The sequence below is a fragment of the Coffea eugenioides genome, chromosome 11, assembly GCF_003713205.1.
Source record: "Coffea eugenioides isolate CCC68of chromosome 11, Ceug_1.0, whole genome shotgun sequence".
NCBI lineage: Eukaryota > Viridiplantae > Streptophyta > Magnoliopsida > Gentianales > Rubiaceae > Coffea > Coffea eugenioides.
Genome location: NC_040045.1, coordinates 41,603,918 through 41,622,573, shown reverse-complemented (window position 1 = coordinate 41,622,573; position 18,656 = coordinate 41,603,918). Strand labels below are relative to the sequence as shown.

The 18,656-nt window shown below is 35.0% G+C and overlaps 2 protein-coding genes across 3 annotated transcripts; one reads left to right on the top strand and one right to left on the bottom strand.

The window, feature by feature from the left end:
* The first annotated feature begins 1,854 nt into the window (after positions 1 to 1,854).
* LOC113753268 (putative F-box protein At3g25750) lies at positions 1,855 to 3,550 on the top strand. Its single transcript, XM_027297371.1, has 2 exons — positions 1,855 to 1,983; positions 2,282 to 3,550. The coding sequence occupies exon 2, from the start codon at positions 2,600 to 2,602 to the stop codon at positions 3,467 to 3,469; it is 870 nt and encodes a 289-aa protein (XP_027153172.1). The 5' UTR covers positions 1,855 to 1,983; positions 2,282 to 2,599; the 3' UTR covers positions 3,470 to 3,550.
* Positions 3,551 to 4,008: 458 nt separating this feature from the next.
* LOC113753737 (phosphate transporter PHO1 homolog 1) lies at positions 4,009 to 9,375 on the bottom strand. 2 transcript variants are annotated; one of them, XM_027297971.1, is made up of 13 exons: positions 9,086 to 9,375; positions 8,600 to 8,900; positions 7,925 to 8,333; positions 7,768 to 7,816; positions 7,595 to 7,666; positions 7,153 to 7,282; positions 6,234 to 6,357; positions 5,893 to 6,139; positions 5,638 to 5,787; positions 5,343 to 5,495; positions 4,960 to 5,238; positions 4,576 to 4,712; positions 4,009 to 4,423 (listed from the first exon to the last, which is right to left on the bottom strand). In XM_027297971.1, the coding sequence occupies exons 1-13, from the start codon at positions 9,308 to 9,310 to the stop codon at positions 4,333 to 4,335; spliced, it is 2,367 nt and encodes a 788-aa protein (XP_027153772.1). In that variant the 5' UTR covers positions 9,311 to 9,375; the 3' UTR covers positions 4,009 to 4,332. The 2 variants fall into 2 exon arrangements, with proteins under 2 accessions (XP_027153772.1, XP_027153773.1); XM_027297972.1 differs by having other exon boundaries at positions 9,095 to 9,375.
* Positions 9,376 to 18,656: the final 9,281 nt, after the last annotated feature.

Below are 18,656 nucleotides of genomic sequence, written 5' to 3'. Positions count from 1 at the left end.
ACACAACAACACTTTTTATTTCTAAAAAAAAAAACACAATAATGACTTAGTAATTGTATTTGTGTTAAAAGTGAACATTTGACCATTTTAGTTCTATTTGTTTCAACACGTTGAATTGTATTCAAATAACTTTTGTTTGATTATTTTTATGGATTTCAATTGTGAAATCACAATAGTTAATAATTTGATGATGTATTGATATTTTAGTACTTGATTATTTGCTAAAATTTAACTATAATAAAATTATATGATAAATTGTTATTAACCCCACAGGGGCACCCATGTGGGACGCAGGGCGGGGCGGGCCGAGGCAAGGGAAGCAGGGAGCGGCCCAACCCCGCCTCATTGCCATCCATACCGTCACTATCTGGCTCAAGTAATATTTTATTTTTTTTTAAAGAAAAATTGACATTATTAATTGATATATATTTTGTTACTATTGCAAAATGAGAAATATTATTTGCACTCTGACCATTTATTTTATCATATAGTCTAATAAATGAAAACCATATGATAGAAATGATAGTGGGAGTACGATTAACAAAAATGGGAGTACAAATAACATTTCTCTTGCAAAATTTTACGAACTTAAGCTTTGTTGCTTTTCCCCTCCCTCCCCCTAAGAAAGAAAAAGCGGAAAAAAGAGTGCTTAGGTGTCCACGCAACTACAAGTTACAATTACTAATTCCAAGTGATAATGCATATGAACAGAAGGTAGATTTTGAAAGAAGTTTTGAGTAAATGCTAAAAAGTAACAAAACAAAAGTGAAAACAAAAATTTGTTATAACCATATGTTCATGAGGATAGCAAAAATTCGCATATCTAATGGTAATTTTATATATGATAATGTAATCTGATGGTTGTGAATAAGCAAGCAAGATAACCTTTTTGTAAGGCATCTCTTCTTCCCTTCCTAAATCATCCCTCCAATGGAGTTTTACTTGTCCAAAACTCCAAGAAAGAACCCTAATAAATGCTCGATTTGTATGATTGAATAACAAAAGCAAAAGGATAGAACTTATTAAAGGCTTAAAGGTCTTGTTCTTGTTTGCTTTAAAATAGACAATAATCAAAACTTCCTTTGGTGGATTATAAATTTTAACTTTTTAACTATTAAAAAAAATCTAAAATGTAACTACAAAAGCAAACAAGAAATTTAAAATACGAATTATCCATGATCAAAATTCATATTCACATGAAATAGTTAACTGAGAAAGTGCTTAGATGATATCAACTCTGACCATAATACCTAACAGAGGGTTCTTTTATACCTCTATATCACACACTCTATACAAAAGGGCAAAAAAATTGAATGTGGCAGATATCCAGCATGATGCAGGTGGCATGTAAGTTAGGAAAAATTGAACCAACAATCTCTCTTAATAATCCTATCCTCCAAATAAAATCTCCCTTGTAATCATACAGTGTCATGATCAAGATTAATTCTTCAACAAACAACTTTATGACAATGTGTTTGGATTAACAAGATTTGAAATAAAATAATTTACTTCACAAAATTTCAATCACCTTTTTACCTTCTCAATCACCTTTTTATCTCACATACATCACATCACAAAAAGTGTTACAGTAATTATCTCAAATAAATCATCCAAATAAACTCCTATCTAGTATATTTTGATTTCCTCTTTTACTTTTTTCTTTTTTTTTGTTTGTCTTTTTGGCAATTTAACTATTGGGGCTCTAGTTTAAAAAAAAAAACCTATTTGGGCTCTAGAATAAACACGTCAGGCCTGCAGGCCGTCGACGAAAGGTGTATTTACTGCACGAAGCCCGGTCCACTGGAAGTTTAGTTTTGGAAGTTACTCTTCAAACACGCGTGCTGTCGTGTCGGACTCTTAACTCTGTCCGAGTCGGTCAAACCTTATTTTTCCCAAAATGTTGAAGTTCAATCGAAGCTCAATCCACCTACATAATCCTATTCCAATTGAACCAAGATTACCAATCTAAAAAACTCCAATCAGGTGCGTGTAAATATATCGCGTAAAAATCTGTTTCTTTCCGTATTATTTTAGCTTTATTTGGGACTGTTTTTCGTTTCCTGTTGAGATTTGGTTTGTGGATTTCTGCCTGCAATATGTTTTCCTTTACTAGATTTTCGCTGCACTGGAGGATTCTTTGCCTATATTATTTGGTCCTTTGTTGTTTTCTTTTCTTCTGCCAAAATTTGGTTTGGGTTTTCTAGTCTAGGGATAAAAGGCGAGAACTTTGTGTGGTGGTTTGAGACAATTTAGTTAATTATGGCGGGTAGTTTGTCAACAGATCCCGGAGGAGGAGAAGGTAAAAGTTGGGCAGAGCTGCAAAGGGATGTTCTTGGTGTGATTTTGAATGAGTTAATACTCCCTGATTTCATCCGATTTTGCGTTGTTTGCAAGTCATGGCTTTCTGTTGCACTTGATCACAAACATAAGCGGATGGAAACCATCAACCAGCAGGTCCCAATGTTAAATGATACCTCAAGAAGGAAGGGAAGAACACTGGAATTTGTATAGTTTGTGTGAGAATAAGGTTTACGGTTATCAGTTTCTGGTTCCTCACCGGGTAAGATGATGCTGCTGTTCCTCATATGGCTGGTGGGCAATGGCTGAAAAGGATTTATCCGTTAAGCTTGTGAATCCCTTTTCTGGGGAGATCATACATCTTCCTCCAATAATGGTAGCCATTCCTGGATTTCATACTGTACCTGAGTGCTACATCCACCGGGTTATTTTGTCTTGTGATCCTTGTTTGTACCCATACAGTTATGTGGTTGCTGCCATGTATAATTCTGCTCCCGTTGTGGCATTCATAAAGTCAGGTGAACAGTCATGGACTTATGTGTACAACAAGTTTAGGCCTGTCAATTATATTCTTTTTCATAAAGAACAATTATATGCAGTGAATTCTAGGAATCAGGTATTAGTTATTGATTATGAAGGTAATGATTCATCAGATGATACTGAAGATGAGGATGAGGATGAGGTGGAATACTATGAAGGTCCTTGTGTGGAATATTTGATATCACAGCCTACTGAATACTCTCATGTGTCTTATCTGGTTGAATCTTTGGACGGAGGTCTGTTATTGGTCCGAAGACGGTACCTTGAGATAATTGATGATATCAACTATAAGGTGACGGTGGGTTTCAAGGTTTATAGAATGACAAGGAAGCATTCAAGTGATGAGGAGGAGGAACCGGAATGGGTTGAAATCAAGAGTTTGCCTAATATTGCATTATTTGTGGGGGACAACCATTCTATTTGCATCCCAGCATTTGGTTTCCGCAACTGCCAGTCAAATTGTATATACTTCACAGATGACTGCACAGAGAGGGATCCTGATGCTCCTTATGAAGCTACTGACATGGGAATCTTTCATTTAGAGAGTGGACAAATAGGGAAACATTATGAGCTTCCTCAATCACTGTCATACTTGCCACCAGCAGAATGGATACTGCCAAAGTTGCAGTAAACTAAAGTTTCAGCAGCTGGTTTGCTCACTTTGTACTTTGATTTAGTTATTTTAGTATGAATTAATTGTTTATTTTAATTATTCAAAATCCCCCATTAAATCTTGATCTAAAAGAAACAAATTTCCCCCAGTTCTTGTGCAAATGATCTTGCTCACTGTTATACACAAATTTATATTTTTCTCGAGTAGATTTTATTATTGAACAGATTCGACATCTGTCATTTAGGTACCAATGTACTATAATTAATGCTTTGAGAGTGTAAATTATAAATCAATGATGGTTTAAGAATGCAAATTTCACCCTTTTTCTGTATTGAGCATTAATTTTTCAGATAAATGTTTTTGACCTCGCAAGTTGAGATATATAAAACTTAAACTATATTTACATTAAACTCTTTTTCTTTTTCTTTTTTGGCATGTGTATCAAAATTCTTACATTATCCATCGGACAAGGTTAAATCTAAATTAAGGATTTTGTACAAAAAAAAAAGAAAAAAAATTATCTCAAGTAAAGCAACAGGTAGAAAAGGCCCTCCCATCTGGTAGCTTAAAGCATTAGCTACATTACAATCAAATAGCTCCGGACACACGTGCAATTCAAGTGCAATATACAATGGAGGTTTCCATAAGAGAAAACTAAACTCTAGGTGTTATTGATTTTATTGAGATGGGGAAAATTTTGTGTACAGGTATAAATTTCCCGGCCAAAAAGCGAAGAGAAAAAAAAAAAAGAAAAAAGAGTAGTTGACATGTTGAAACATCAACTTATCAACTGGAAGTAATAAATTCCCCTCCCAGCAATTTGGCCAGGTTGGATTAAATTCTTTGATTCTGGCTTCCAAGTAGTCCATCCAATGGGGCTATCAGTCTTGATCATCTACTTCATGAAATGGAAGTGGTATTGTTTTGACAGCTCTAAATTTGCCTGCATTATTTAGATGCTCATTCTCCAACCTGTGCCACGAAAAAGAAAGGAAATTCTTATCTCAAGTAAAGCAGCAGGGAATACAGATATCATTAGGTTCATGATAATATAACGTAAACTGATCACCCAGTGGATGAACATGACTGCAAATGACCAAATATATGTAAAATTGAATACGTACCTATAAAAATTCCAATGACCTCTTCTAACAACTTCCAGGGCAGCCAAAAGTAGCCCCGTCACTCTGTAGTCTACATTTCCAAAATTGTAGTGGAAAACTGTTTGCAACCAAGCTAATCGGAGAACAAGATTCAATCCCTACGAAATATTAGCAATAACAACGATTCAAAATCTTAAAGAAGAGTGATATTTGTTCAATAGAAAACAACTGTAGAAATTTGCTATTCCATTGCTAAAATGATTGTATGATCAATTTATCTGTATATGTGGATCTTTGTCTTCTTATACCAGGTGTCTTCCTACGAGTTGTGTGATATATTATCTAGTTTTTTCATTTATTCTCTTATTGAGGGACGAATCTCGAAGGGGAGGAGTAGAACGATACCATGGAGAAGTAGTAAATGAACTTTCTCCGCAGCATTAGTTCATCTCTTAGCCATGGATTCTTGGAATGCGGCTGAAGCAAACCCCAGTCCTTCACAAAGTCCCAATACAACTGATACACCGTTGCAGCACTAGATATGACTACAAGCAGGCAAAGCCAGCCACTGCTCCTTTCTTTCTCATAGGCTACTTTGGCTCCTGCAGCCAACATTGCTGAGACATATTTTCCAAGATTGACAAGATGGCTTGTGTGTCCTTCATCAAACCATCTTCGAGCACACTGCCAAGTAGAATCATCATAAGTTAATAATGAGGTTTTAATCTATTCTTGAAAGATTACAGAATAGAAAACTTCAGAAAAGCCCTCTGTATTTATGTTCTAACCTGCATAGCTCTCCAGTAATAAGGAAGGAATGAAACTGCATAGGCTAAGTCTCTATAGTTTTTGTTCCTCATGCAAAGTCCATAGTCCTGAGTTTTGTAGCTTCCTGATATGTAGTAGCAAGCTACATACTCAAGATTTCTGAGCATCGGTACCTGATTGGTTTAGAAAATAACAGATTCAGTTGATAGAGCAGAGATGATCATAGTACATAGGATCTTTTAAGTGTGGCAAAATCAATTTTCGAGTAAATTAATGAGAAAAGTCGCTGCATATGACACAATTAGCTGATCTAACCTGGCTACAAAGTTGATCAGCCATGAAAAAATCCAGCATGACCACCTTGTACAGAGGGGACAAAATGATGTTTCTTATTACACAAAGGAAGCGGTAGCGGCTTGATTTGTAGATAATGTTGAGAGGACACACCAGCACTAATAGAAAAACCTACGGGAAAAGCATCGTTGTGAACTGCCTGATTTGAGAAATTACAAATGTAGAAGTACTGTTTAAATTATCACGGTATATTTTTTTTATTTTTAAAAAGTTTACCAATAGTAGAAGGCCTGGGATTGCTTGAATTTGAGCATTATAACCCTTTGCTATGAGCAACAGATGTACAAACAAGACCCCTACTACAACAGTCATTGACGTGGTACAGATCAAAAACACATCTCTATATTTGAGTTCTCTTGTTGGCGACAGCTCAAAGATGAAGCTGTAATTAATACGGGTCTTTCTCCACATGAAAATGTTACATCCATACAGGAAGAAGTGCAGAAACAGGAGGCTGAACATGCTGCAAGGATGTGAACAGTTTTCATGTTAATCAGTGGATCTTGGAAGCATATTTAGACTAATTAGTTATAAAATTTGGATCAGTATTTACTTGCCTAAGCACCGGATAGACGGTTTCCATGTAAATGTTTGTCTTTGATTTGGGTCTGTACGTTCCCGTGACATGAGCCATGATGACATATCCAATCAATAGCGCAAGGAAACACCCACTGAACAATCCTGATCATCCAAAACAATGAGTAGATTAGTTGGAATCTCCTCCACTATTTGGTGTCGTACATGTTATAATCCATTACACTGGTGTTCAGCACTAGAATGATGGTCTTAAGTTCTTTTCTAGGAGATATGGATGATTTAATGATATGATTTTTATCCATATTGAGAATTTATCTAAAATTTCACAATAACCAGACTAGTTTATTGTTCGATGCACAAAACCTCCTTAAACAGCCTGATGAAAGAGAGTGGCTTCATATGGTTACTAATCTACAAACGACCATAGGTTGGAAGTGTGTGATAGATCACACTCCTAGTAAAAAGCAATTAATTGGAGCCTCAGTCTGTCATTTCCTAGGACATGTCAGGTAAATGCTCAACATTAGTAGTACATGTCATCATCAAAGTCTCAGAATATATGGCAGGGCATTACCCTGGGAAAACTAGTGTCCTATTGAGGTTCAAAAGTTGTGGTCAATAAGTTGATGGTGACCTATATGCACCTTTTCTTTCTCTCCATCTCCAAAATGTGGACCCTGGTAGAACTTTTTGTTCGATATTTAGTCGCTAATTCAAGGTCAAGTTGCCTAGAGGCCATTTATTTTGTTGCAACTTTTGTGCATTTGTTTCTTTTGTATCAAATGGGACCCCAATGAACACTAGCTAATCAGACATGTAAAACAAAAGACAAGTGATTCAATAAAGGAAACAAATTATATATGTTATCTTGAAAATTTATCTCTTTTGTAATACTGCTTTAATTTCTTTTATGATCGAGTTAAAAGGGAGGAAACTTACCAATGAAGAACGTCACAGAATGTGATTCTTTACGCTGTGTAGGTTTGAGGTATTTCATGGCCTTTCTTCTGTCATCTTCAGCAAAGTGTTTAACAAATATTTCTTCGACTTCATCTGCTAACTTCAAAACCTGTTAATCACAGAAACTAATTAGACATTTTCTCTGTTTCAGAAAACATGCACCCTGGCTAGTGTAGTGGAGACAAGCATATCTTAGCTAGATAGAAAAAAATCTTAGACCATTGCTTGTGTGGAAATGCACTTTACTAGCATATGACCACTTAACACTGTCTAAGAATAATCTGGAATGGGATGGCTGATACCCCACAACCAATCATCTTCCTATCACAGACATGTAGCTAGCCTGCTCCATCATGCAGCAATAATTTCATTTTCACTAGATATTTTACTAGAAAGTGCTGCTTTCTGGCTTTGCATTTACCTTGTCTGAGCTGTTGAAGTACGAACTCTCGACCACTCTTAAATAAATGGGAAGAACTTGTTGGTTAGTCACCTATAAAAAGTTTGATAAAGTTACTGTCAATGACCAAAAAAGGTAAAAGAAAGAAAAAGATACAAGTGCATATGACTATAGGGGTTAACCTCCATACTTACTTTGTCAAATTTTTTCAAAATTTTCACAAAAGCAAGCAAGTTTAAGTTCCTGAAAAAAGTACAATGGAATTACGTTAAAAATGAGTTTAGATACTTCTTTCAAATTAGATCATAAACTATAAGTGGTAAATTCAATGTAATTGAGTAAAATAATTACCTGTAAGTTTGGAGGTACCCCAATCCTCTGTAGAGCTCAATGAAAGCTCCTCTGATCATTTTCTCAGCATGATGTAGCTTTGTTTTGTTTATGTGCAGTCTACTTCCTTCTACACCATATTTCTTGGATGATTGATTGACCAAATCATCCCAAAGTAGATATGTTATTGCTGAGAATGTACGTGTTGGATTTGTCAGTGGAATGTGAATTCTTAGATTTTTCCCCTGGCAGTTGATAACACGAGTCGAAAGACTCCTGAATTTGCCATCTACTCTCTTCGAACTTATAGATTTGGACAATTCATCTGGTTTTGAACAGTCTTCGTATTGGACATCGCTTTTATCAGACTCATCTGTTGGATTGTCCTGCCCCTTCTCTTGCTCTGCCTTGTCTGTGGTAGATTCTTCATCTGTGGCCAATAAATATGATCAAAATTTTAGTTGGACAATGTAAATCTTGGAAGCATAACACGAATTTCATAAGTCCCATAGCATAAAACAGAAAAGCATGGACTATGTAGCAGTTGAATCATGAATGCTTTTAGCATTTGCATGTCTCAATACTACTTAATCCAGGAAATGATATACAAAATTGTGATTGACTAATTTATCTCCAAGTTTGTCTTGCATGTATGTACTGTGATGCATATAATCAAGATGGAGTCAGTCGATATACCGCAAGAAATGGTGCCTGAGATTGAAACGTCCTCTTTTGAATCTTGAGCAGAGGACCCTTTAGCACGTTCATCCTGGAGTAAGGTTTTGAGCTCTACAAGAATCTGCATTTGTTTCTTCAGTGAGTCGCCTCTCTCAAGAAACTCTACCTCTTTCGCCTTGTAAAATTGGTTCACTTTGTTAAGTTGAAGGTCCAGAAGTATGAAGAACTCTTTCGCTGCATCGGTATCAGCAAATTGCTCGAGCAATTCAGTCTCGTACATATCTCCCTTGCTTGCTGAGGACGCAAGTTTTCGGTGAACCTGATAAATAAGGAAACGAACAAGTAAACGTTAAAGTTAAATTCTTCTTTGTTGGATTGTCACATTTTGCATGTGAGCTGAACTTCGACAAGAAAATGTGAATGTGTTGCTTTTTCAGTTACATAACGCTGGACAAGAAGATGAAAAATGTGACAGACAAATCCAGGGAGGGACAGATTTAGTACTTGAATGACCTTGTGTTCTCTTTGCTGATGTCCAAGCAAAGAAAACTTTCTTAAAGAAGAGAAGGAGAAACAACTTTCTTGTTTTGGCTGCTTATTAACACTTGTGTTTTCAGGGTTGAGGAGATGAATTCGCTTAAGGTCTTTCTTGAGTTGCCAATAATCTACAAAAGCCTCTTTCCATTCAGGGACCAGCTGACCCTCAAATTGCTTAGAGAACTTCACCATCTTGACTCGATTGAGGCGATCGATTTTCTTAGAGCAAATTTGATATGAAGTGATGAATGTGGCAAGGCTAGCTGCTTAGCAGTGAGTGTATTCAAGTTTGAGCCTGTGATCAAATATTTATGGATAGAAAAAGGAATTTGATGTGGGATGCCCAAGAGCACATTCTGTAATATCCTCTACACCTATATTATCCTAGCTCTTTCCACTTGGAAAAAACAGTAGTAGTGCGATTCGCTTCCCCGGGAGCATTACTAAACTTCCTGCCGGATATGGTGACTTCTCAGCCAGCATGCTGTTATGGAAATCTTGGAGACACTGGAAATTTAAAGTATAACGTATAATACTGTGTATGGTCCTCTTACTGTTTAGATAAAGTAATCTGGAAGATGCATTTAAAAAGAATTTTCTTTTTAATGCTACAGGTGGATGTCCCAATAATTTTTTGAAATGTCTTATATTTGGAAAATTCTACACCCCTCTAGGGAATCATTCCCAAAATGCATATCTCTCAATGATGGTAGTGCTTTATATTTTAAATGTTTGGAATTGTTACAATATAAGCGTTTAAAGCACTTATTTCAGTATCCAACGATGAATTGATATTTAAGAGTATAGTATTGAAAATTAAGGCGTGCAGAATCCCCGGTGCCTTTGAGCTCAAAATAAAATGATTTTTTTGACAAACGTAGCCCAGAGCTGAACGCTATTGGGCTATGGTGCATCTCCTCCTAGGCTAGGTGAACTCAATAAATAATTTTATACTCCTAGGTTGTTTATTTTAATACAATTTACAACATTTTTTTAAGCAAAAATAATTTTTTCATTAATCATCAGAAAAAAGCTTTACAAAGGAAAAAAATTTCCTAGTACATCAAAGTACAACTATATATATATATATATGTCACTATTCTAAACTAGCTCTATACAAGTACAATTAGAGAATCACTATTCCTAAAACAATACAATTTGCAACATGTTCATTTGAGAATTTAAAATATTTGGACAGCCGTTTTTTGCCGAAAAATTGCGTCGTTTTCCGTGATCACATTTTCTTATTATCTTTTTTCTTCATATACATCAAATCGCTACAGTAATTTTTCTACAAAAAATCCTAAAAAATGCAATCCAAACACAATCTTGGCATAAGGAATCAACAATGTGCAAGTGGCAGGAATACGTAATGGGAACCATAGCCTCTCACAAAGTAAAGGAGGATTATTACCTAAATCATATACTACAAATCACAAAAAGTCGCAAGTACACAAAGGTTGCCACTTATTAGCCAAGCCTGATTTCCACTAAGATTGGGATAACTAGCTAGAAAGGTTTTTTGTAATTATCTTAAATCTCCCACTTCCAGTAGTGAAAGAGCTATTTAATTATGTATGATCTACTTAATCGTGCTAGTGTACTCATGTGTCAATCAAGATCAAGGACATCGACAGGATCAAACTTTTTATGGTTCCATTTGATCGCCTTGGCAGCCTTTGAACTTTACCTGTTCTATTCATCACTAGCTAATTCATGCATGGATTGTCATGTAGTTTATTCACTTTCCAGAGTAAGTATAATGCACTTTGAGTTGTAACTCACTCTGTGATTTCACTGACTTCTTGTTTTAAAATGCTAAGAACATTAACAATGTGGAATTATTTATGAGCACGCAATTTTTTTTTTCCAGGTTAAGCTTCTGCATAAAAAAAATCGAGTATTTGGCTACTAGTGCTGGTATAGTTCAGGTATAATAGGAAAGGAAGGTTCTAAATAGTAATATTCTGCTGAAATAATTCCATCTTTCTGCTAAGTTGTCAGCATATATGATACCCTCCACTACAACAAAATTGTGAAGGATATATATATATATGTATATATAAAAGCATATATTTCTTATATGTCAGCATATATATGAAATATTCTGTTGAAATCGCTAGCCGTGTTCAGTCATTTCTTCTCTATTGAGAAGGATAGCAACATCACAGATGTTACAGAATTGGACTACTGAAAATGCCACCTTAGGTGGCTGACTCTAATGTACGTTATTGTCTTCATTTGGCCAACCCCCACCACCCCAACCCACGAGAGCTAGCATCATCCCTTTTCCTATTCCTATTCTAATTCTAACAATGAACAAGACACATCCTAGAAAGTTATTATTGCAACTAGATTCTTGTTAGGTCAATTTGATGTTTAAAGTACATAATTTGTCCAGGAAGTTTTAGTCTAGTGATTTAGTTTGAGATCCTAAGATTTTGGATTCAAATCTCCTTTTTTCCTCCCCGCTTCTTACTTTCTTGCTAAAAAAAGATAAGTTTAAAAACATCGTAAAAACATTAATTACTTTATATTATAAGCACGAGAGTTTTTTATGCAAATGATATTAATACTTCCTACAAATCTCAAGCACTTTACATCTTCTTTTACTTTAAAAGGGATGATGGAGTCTCCCAGATTTATCTGCAAGTGTTTAATATCAGTTACCTCTCTTTGTAAGAAGATACAGTATATAGCACAACAAAGCTATTAACTATACATGTGTAGTTAGAAATTTCTTAAAGTTTATTTTGATCTGGAACATACATATATACCAATCGGTGGGCGATTACATGGGACCATAATAACTGCAGTAGATTAACGTTTTCGTTTTGCTACCAATAAGCAAAAAGATAGAGATTGTTTCTAGATAAAGAAATTTCTTTAACCTTTGTTGTTGGTCCACATTGACATGAGATGTTTCTTTGGTGGCTAGGAAACATGTGGTCAGTTCCATTACGAATGAAGACTAACCAAATCTAGTGCCAAAAATATAGATCTTATTGTCTTTCACAATATCAGCATTTTTTTGTAGAGACTATGGTTTTCCCTTTCATAATTTCATCCACAGCAATGCTAGACATTCCAAAAGATTTGTCCCGAATGCATTCCCAAATAGAATTTCCCAACTTAAACATATTTTTTTTTCTGGAATCATGTAATAAGCAAATTAAATTTCAGCAACAAGTCAAATATAGTTCAATTATTCTCAAAGGGTTTGTACTACAAAATGCAGGATGTAACATGTTGAGTAAATCTTTTTTTTTTTTAATTTGAAGTTTGATTAGCATACTGTTTTGGTTCTTGATATTGCATAGGAATCTCTCTCTCTCTCTCATGAATCGTTTTATGGGTACAATTTTTATATTTGAATATAAGTCATTGTAAAAATTGATTCTGTACCAAATTACGACGAACAAAAGAAGGCATGCACGGTAGGGGCACCAAATATTCTAAGGCTTTTCAACCAATGGACCAGGGACAAACCATGCAAGTCATGGGTCTGAGTAGGATGGCAATTTTTCTCTTGTTGCGCCCTTTTGCCCCGCCTACAGTTTCTTTCATCTGCTTCCCCACAGTTTCTTTCATCCGCTTCCCAGATAAATACGTACGGTTGCTTCACATTATCTGTAATTTTATCTTATCTGTGAGGTTTAATGTAAAGTTCTACTTGAACAAATAATATTTTGTGTATGTGCAAGTATACAATTCTACTTGCATAACTAGATTTAACTAGCTACATGGACGACACATGGTGCTGGTCAGGAATTTTTTTTTTCTTTTTTTGGGTAAAAAGAAGTTTGGTGGGTTTGATTCCGATCATGCCCTTGGGATTATAGGTTACGACTTTTTATGAGGAAATTGCCGGATCGCTTATAGGAGTTTTTACAGATCATCTGTCAACATAATTTTTACATTGACAGCGAAATTAAAAAACATGATCTTTTTGTGAGGAAGTAACTTGTTCTTACCAATTGAGTTAACTTATGTTGGTTGGGATAAGAGTCGCCAAAGAATCTAAAGATTAGGGTGAATGGTAGGTTGGGTGGCACGGGGGGAGGGAGCTTGTATGTGTGCGTAAAGTATCTAAAGATTAGATAAGAGTCGCTAAAGTATCTAACAATTAGAATTAGGGATGGAAATACCTATAATATAGAGACAAGATTAAATAATGACAAATTATTTAAAAAATTAATAATCAATGGTAGTTTATAACTCTCAAAATTACTTTGTCCATGACATCCTTATTATTCTTATTTTTTGGTTGAAAGAAAACTAGTCCTGGATTTTGTGTTGGTACACTATTATAGAGTTGAGATTTAAATTGAACAGCAGGCCTTGGTGATTAAAGGAATTCCCCCAAAAAAATAAAAGGAATATAAAACAAAACTTTAAAATGGCGATGCGTATGAATATGACTTAGTGGCCAAACAAAAAACAGCAGTAGAAGCAAGGGTTTGAGGACAAAATTATACCTTAAACTGACGTCAATAGAACTAATGCCTGGGAAATAAGATGGAACATTGAAGTTAATATGTTTCATTTTAATTCGGTCGCCACGTTCTCATGAATTTGAGATTCTCTATTTCTCATGAACGTGTCCGGCCAAATATAATACGGAATAATGTCATAACAAGGTAGAGATTAGGCCTCCAAAGTATTGGAAAGATGATCCTAAGCATACGATTCTGGATTTTTATTCCAGAGAATGCCCTTTAAATTATTGGCAAATGTAAGTTCTGGGAGAATATCCCCCAAGAAAGGAAAAAATTTGTTTTAAATGGATTAGGAACACATCTTTTCAAGTTTTAATCCAGATAAAAATGATTCAGTATAGGGCATATACTTCTTGCAAATACCCTAGAGGTTCTTGCACTGCTCTTAAATCTGAGGTCGCAGTAGTACACCATCTCTGAATAAGGGCAGAATTGAGTGGAACATTAACAAGTATATGCCTCTCTTAGCATCTTTCGGTTTGAATGGTAGGTACAATTTAAACAAGCATAATGTATTAATTTGGACATGGCATGTATGGATTATTTGTTTGAGCAAACGTGTAGGGAACCAGTGACGGAGCGAGGATTTTATTTCCTGGGGAGCCAAAATTATCTTAATATGTTATGTTCAAAATAATGTTCATCTATTTAAATATATGACATCTAAAAATATCAAATATTAACTTTAATTATAAAGGTATTTAAAAAATATATAACTTTTTTTGAAGAAAAAAACTAATTCAAAAGTGATTAATCCATATATATATATATATATATATATATGAACTCTTATAATATAAACTAAAATTGTAAAAAATTGGGAAGGGGGACAACTTTATTTTACACATATTTTTGCGCAATATGAATTAAAATTTTTAAAACTCAAGCCCCCCATCAGCCCCCTTGGCTCCATCCCTACATATATATGAACTCTCATAATATAAACTAAAATTGTAAAAAATTGGGAAGGGGGACAACTTTATTTTACACATATTTTTACACAATATGAATTAAAATTTTCAAAACTCAAGCCCCCCATCAGCCCCCTTGGCTCCATCCCTACATATATATGAACTCTCATAATATAAACTAAAATTGTAAAACATTGGGAAGGAGGGCAACTTTATTTTACGCATATTTTTACACAATATGAATTAAAATTTTCAAAACTCAAGCCCCCATCAGCCCCCTTGGCTCCATCATTGTAGGGAACCATAATCTTGTACAGCAATTCATGGAAGATAACATAGGCAAGAAGAATAAGTTTTGCACGATCATATGGTGTTGAGGCCATTGAATTTGATGAATGAATTAATACCATTTGTCCTCTCGGACATTTTGAACCTTTTGATGATAAACCATGTATTCGTCTAGAGTCATTTTACACAATTCTCATTGGATTTAGGATAAAAAGATTTTAATTATTCTGATTCTCAAAAGATAAGGGAAATGCTGACGATACCATTCTGTATGATGTTGATCAAATTCCACGCGTATTCCTATGCTTTTTTCCTGATTTTTGGAAAAGATTTCACTATTATCTATTAATTTCTTTAATGACTGGACGAATAGAATCTTACCTGTTTCAACATCCATATGTATTTAATTTACAAATCAATTTTACTTTTTAGGTTTACGAATTTCGCAAAATGGAGTAGCTTATAAAGGATCTTCTTTTCTCCGTAATGAAGAAAAAAACAGTGACTAAATTTCAACGGGACCCTAATTGAGATACTTAATTATTACTAAAATCAATAGTTATTGATGATGCACGCATGCCATGCAGCCACAGACCCTTCTTCAGGAATCAAATTCAGTTCTTTTTCGAGGCTTTAAGAAGTTAAGTACCACGTTTCGGGAATCTAATTAAAGTTGGCCATATTTCACTGAGATGTTTCACAAGAAGCTTGGGGAAGGAAAAGGGGGCGAAAAAATAGAAGAGATCTATGGGTCTGGCTACTTGGATACGCAGGATTGTTAGGGCTCGTCAATCATCTCCAATGGCTACAAATTAAAGAAATCGAAGCAAACTATCAACGCATGGTATGGAATTTCTGATTCTTGCTCATAGATGCATGAAAAGACCATTTCTGAATGCATAATTCACCAATGCACATGGTGTAAAGATTTAATGTACCATATTTCATGGTCCGGACTAAAACTCATGTCAAATAGCACGTGTAAATTTTCATGCTCATAGGAGAATGATTAGCCCAAAAAGTTCTTTTGATGGAAAATTTCGTCTCATTTATTACTTCTGCTTGATGACAATGTAACAAGTTTATTAGGATGATTGAGGCCAAGAATTAGAGGTCCTACTCAAATTCCCCAACCTTCCCCCCTTCTTAAGTCTCACCCCTCCTCCTAGAGAATTTTTTTTTTTTTTAAAAAGTATTAGGATGATCATGATATTAAATCTCTCTGATAATAAAAAGGGGTTCGGAATGAATTTATGGTCATCTTTGTCTTTTAAGCACTTATAAAAGTTGACAAATTGCAGAAAAAAATTATGGTTCTATTCAAATCCCCTACTCTTCCTAGGAGGGAAGTCTCACCCATCTCCTGTAAAAAAAAAAGAAAAAAGTCTATTAGGATGGTCATGATATTAAATCTCTAATAAAAAAAAGGTTCGGGATGAATTTATGGTCATCTTTGTCTTTAAATACTTATAAAAGTTGGCAAATTGCAGCAAAAGTTCCTGGAGTCTCTCAATCTTGGGAATATAGAGAGAGATAATCCATTGAACTTGAGCAGAGTTCCAACTTAAGAAACCACAGCCGTGTACACTTCAAATGTTATTAGCGAGGGGCCCGTTTTGAATGGAATTCTCCACATCTTGGTTGATTTGGGGATTAAGTTAGATTTATATGATGATTAGGATTATTAAAGAAGTAGCAAAGAAAGTTGGGAGTTCATGAACTCTGGCTGCCCTAGGAGGCTCAAGGGTAGGCATGGATAAAGCTAGCTAGTTGGATTCTAAACATAAAGGAGCTGTTGATTAAATTATAATTACGAGTAAATGATTACTTATGTCACGTGTAGTTAATCCTAGCTTAAGACTTTATAGAATTAAATACCACGTTTTACAGTCTAAATCATCCTGTCCATAAGATATTGGAATATTGCAGGAAAAGAAGGAACAACTTACGTGCAAAATATCTACAAAGCTGCTGCTATATTAAACAATATAGGACGCTTATCTGGATAAAACTCGATATGGTACTGAGTGGGATATTAAAAAATTACCAAAAAAAAGGAAAAAAAAGAAGAAGAAACAGTAGCCACAATTGTTTAGCCAATCAAAATTACCAACATAGATTTTTAATCGTCAATATATAGAATTATTGATGAAAGTGAAATAACACGAGTAGGACAGACCTTCGAGAAAAAAAAAAGAGTAGGACAAGTAAATGCAATTCCATCATGTTTCATTTACATAAATTTTTGTCAGTTAGCACTCCACTAAGCTATTAGCTACATGGCTAAGTTTGGTCTTTGAAGGTAGAAAAAGAAGGGGAAAATAATTCCCTAATCAGCACCTTCATCACCTGAGAAGAAAAGTGAATGCAAATCTTGCACTTGAGAATAGCTTCAATGCACAAAACGGCCGGGAACTAGTCCAGTCCAGGTCCTTTCATCAAAGGAAAGGCCGAAACATGTGCAAAAAGATTGTTTCTTTGACTTGGAAGCCCATAGTGGCACAACCTCAAACCTTCTTCAAAAGCTTTGAAACTAATTATGCTTTGACAGATGATGAATGCCAACTGGCCGAATATGCAAGGACAATTATCATAAAAATTAATATATGTTATCCTAAGAAAAGTTATGCACTGTGAAAAGTTCGTAATTTAGCAATCAACACAATTACTTTTATTGTTGTTCAGACGCAAATGTTTTCATCTGTATAATTTGCTCCTTCAGTCACTTCAATTGGCTGTTTCTGAAACCACGGAAAGGACTTTCCTGTTATGCTCCCTTACCTTATAAACGTTACGTACCAAAAATTTCCTGCTGATACGAATCCACTAAACGATTATGCGTTAGTCATCTCTTTGTCCAAGAGAATTGTTTAATAGTTGCGTAACGTCTCATGGCAATATTGGCTCGACTATCCACTAGAATTTTTTATGTTAAAAAAATTAATTAGTCAAAAACTGGTTCTAATTGCTACGTCATCTAAAATATAATGGACTAGCGCTATAATGGACTTTATTAGTTGAAAACATGTCTCTGCATGTACTTTGCATAACACATTACTTACAACAATGTGTGTGTGTGTGTGCACGTTTTTTTTTTTTTTCTTTGTTGAAGGGTACTAGACGCGAACTCTTATACGGGGAAGAAGAAAAAGAAAGAAATTGAGAATCGAGCATTTCAATGTCATCTAACTAATGTTCCTATCAATTAAATTGGATTTTGAGAATAATGTACGACATATGTTAGATAAAATGTTGTCTCGAAAAGGCCAAGTTTACACATAAAAACTCTAGAGACATGCAAGGATGGATGGCTTTGACAAAGCAGGCCGAGTTGCGTGCTTGGCCAATCAAAATGTTGCAATTCCGCAGTGTCTTTAGTCCCAAGTGTGATCTTGACCATTTGATACACAGCGAGCAGAAAGCACAGTGTGACTGATACATGACAAAAAAGGCACAGGTTATCTCATTCAATTTTCAGGTGCTAATGATGCAATACCATTATATGATCAATCTTATTTTGATACGTACGTCAATCACAGAATTGATTAAAAGTTTTAATTTTCCAATTCAAAGGGATTAGAAAGCCTTCATGATGTGTTTAAGCTGCTGAAATCATAATGCTGAATTGATTTCTTGTGCGTAGTAAAGCATGGACTCCTGCTTGATTGTGTTAAGAACTACGTACTATTTAAGCCCAGATGTAATTCTAAACAGCTAAATAAGTTGGCAAAGCTAGGATAGAATTTTGCCAATCGCGGATGCTGTAGTTTACATATCCTTTATGAGTAATTGTTTGCACAAAAATAAAGGTTGCGTCATAAATATATTTTTCTGAACCTT